The sequence below is a fragment of the Lipotes vexillifer genome, unplaced genomic scaffold (assembly GCF_000442215.2).
Source record: "Lipotes vexillifer unplaced genomic scaffold, Lipotes_vexillifer_v1.1 scaffold317, whole genome shotgun sequence".
NCBI lineage: Eukaryota > Metazoa > Chordata > Mammalia > Artiodactyla > Lipotidae > Lipotes > Lipotes vexillifer.
In genome coordinates, this window is record NW_006782029.1 from 2079730 (window position 1) to 2082459 (window position 2730).

Sequence of the window (2730 nt, forward strand, 5' to 3'; positions counted from 1 at the left end):
TTTCCCTAAACACTATTATTTACTGTTAATTCCCAACATTCACAAAATATAAACACTGGTGCTCTACATACTTTCAAAGGATCACAATTAAGAAACAGGCAAAATTATTTATTTAAATAATAAATTGGTATTTATTCTGAAATATGGAAGTTAAATACTGATGAAATAAACCAAATTCCAAGATACTACTCCTTAATAGGCTGAACAGTGGGGAAGCATACCAATTTCTTTGAGAAATACCTCAAAATATTTTAGTATTCAGTTGGCTCAACTATTCTGGTTGTCTTTAAAAGCCACTTAAATTAATTACGATAAAGAGAAAAATAATTCCCAAACACACACTAAATTTCATGGGCATAAAGTGAAGGAGGGAAACCCCAAAACATATATAAGCAAGAAGAACCTGTTACAGAGCATGGGAAGGCACCTACCTCATGCACTAGAGCGAGTGAAGTCTGCTTGAAACTTCGCCCTCTATTGGCCATCAGTCTATTCAATGGTTTGCCATCTTTACTCTGATACATTGAAATATCATAACAAAATAGCATACCACCTTAAAAAAATAAAAAATAAAAACATTGCTTATGGCAAAACTCATTAATTAGGGTCTCAGTAATCCATATTCGATCAATCTGTATAGAGAGATTTAGAAATTAAAAGAATATGCTAAACAAATTATGATTTTTAACTTTGAATAAAAAAAAAGAGCTATAAGAAGTTACCATACTGAAACGATCACTTACTGACAAGCCTTATTCATTTGTAAATAAATGAGAAAATTTCAAATCATGTCTTATTTTAAATTTTGTGAACTGTTACTTCTAGAAATTCTATTAAGCTTTTCTTTAAAAACAAATTTCAATGAAAGAGAAATGCTTATGCATGTCAGTCTTTGTGAACTCCTGAAAATATGGGTTCCTTTAGTTTCTACCCATAAGTGGACTAGTTTTCCTTCATACCTGCACTCACATACATTCACTCTCCCTTTTTTCCTCCCTTTTCTAACATACTTTGGGGGAATTTTTGCAACTATGTTCATGGAAGAGACTGGCCTTTACTATTCTCTTCTTCTACTTGGTGTCAAGATTATGCTGATCTCAATCAAGAGTGTTCTCTTCTTTTTTTTTTTTTCTCTGTTGAAGTTTATAAAGACCACTGTTATTTCTCCCTTAAGTTTTTTGAGGACTTCACCAAGGAAACCATCTGCACCTAGGTTTTCTTTGTGGGAAGGCTGCTACAGATTCAATTTCTTTAATACATATCAAACTATTCATATAGTCTATTTCTCCTTCTGTCAGTTTTGCAAAGTTTTATATTTTGATGAATTTCTACATCTCATCTAAACTGTGAAATTCATTGGCTAAAAGTTCTTTAAAATATTCTTTAATGTTTTGAATGCTGTAGGGCCTGAAGTGATGTCTCCTTTGTTGTTCCTGATATAGGTGATCTATATTTCTCTATTTTTTTGTCCAGCCTTACAACAGCTTTATCAATTTTCTTAAACTTTTTTTTTAAACTAGCAGCGTTTTTAATTTATTTTTAACTTTTATTTATTTTTGGCTGCGCTGGGTCTTCGTTGCTGTGCGTGGGCTTTCTCTAGTTGTGGTGAGCGGGGGCAACTCTTCGTCATGGTGCACGGGCTTCTCATTGCAGTGGCTTCTCTTATTGTGGAGCAAGGACTCTAGGAGCACAGGCTTCAGTACTTGCAGCACGCGGGCTCAGTAGTTGTGGCACGTGGGCTCTAGGGCCCGTGGGCTTCAGTACTTGTGGCGCACGGGCTCAGTAGTCGTGGCTCGCAGGCTCTAGAGCGCAGGCTCAGTAGTTGTGGCGCACGGGCTTAGTTGCTCTGTGGCATGTGGGGTCTTCCCAGACCAGGGATGGAACCTGTGTCCCCTGCACTGACAGGCAGATTCTTAACCACTTCACCACCAGGGAAGTCCTCGTTAAACTTTTCAAAGAATCACCTTTGGTTTTGCTTATTTTCTTTATTTCCTGTGTTTCCTATTGCACTGATTTTTAATCCTATCTTTATTATTCCTTCCTTTATCATTTCTTTAAGTTTAATTCGCTGTTCTTCTCCAAGTTTCTTGAAATAGAAGCTTAAACTATAATTGTTTTCCTTTCTTCTTTTTTCAGTATATGCATTAAGGGTACAAATTTCCTACTAACACTGTTGTTGTTGGGTTTTCTACAGGTAAAGCAGATAATTTTTAATGAAATGGGTGAACTCGAAAATGGAAATTATAAGACTTCAAAAGATTTTTTGTTTTTCCCACCACCACCACCCCCGACCCCCGCTTTCCTTCCTTGGTGTCCATATGTTTGTTCTCTACTTCTGTCTCTATTTCTGCCTTGCAAACTGGTTCATCTGTGCCATTTTTCTAGATTCCACATATATGTGTTAATATACGATATTTGTTTTTCTCTTTCTTACTTCACTCTGTATGACAGTCTCTAGGTCCATCCATGTCTATACAAATGACCCAATTTCGTTCCTTTTTATGGCTGAGTAATATTCCATTGTATATACGTACCACATCTTCTTTATCCATTCATCTGTCGATGGACATTTAGGTTGCTTCCATGACCTGGCTATTGTAAACAGTGCTGCAATGAACATTGGGGTGTATTTATCTTTTTGAATTATGGTTTTCTCTGGGTGTATGCCCAGTAGTGGGATTGCTGGGTCATATGGTAATTCTATTTTTAGGGGTTTTTTTTTTTTTTTTT

The 2730-nt window shown here is 36.0% G+C and overlaps 1 protein-coding gene across 2 annotated transcripts in view; it reads right to left on the bottom strand.

Annotated features, from left to right (window-relative positions):
* FOCAD (focadhesin) overlaps positions 1-2730 on the bottom strand; it is a 294494-nt gene that overhangs the window by 106894 nt on the left and 184870 nt on the right. For both annotated transcript variants that reach the window (XM_007454953.1, XM_007454952.1), the window contains exon 20: positions 432-553. In XM_007454953.1, coding sequence (XP_007455015.1) covers positions 432-553 — 122 coding nt within the window. The remainder of the gene's footprint in view (positions 1-431; positions 554-2730) is intronic.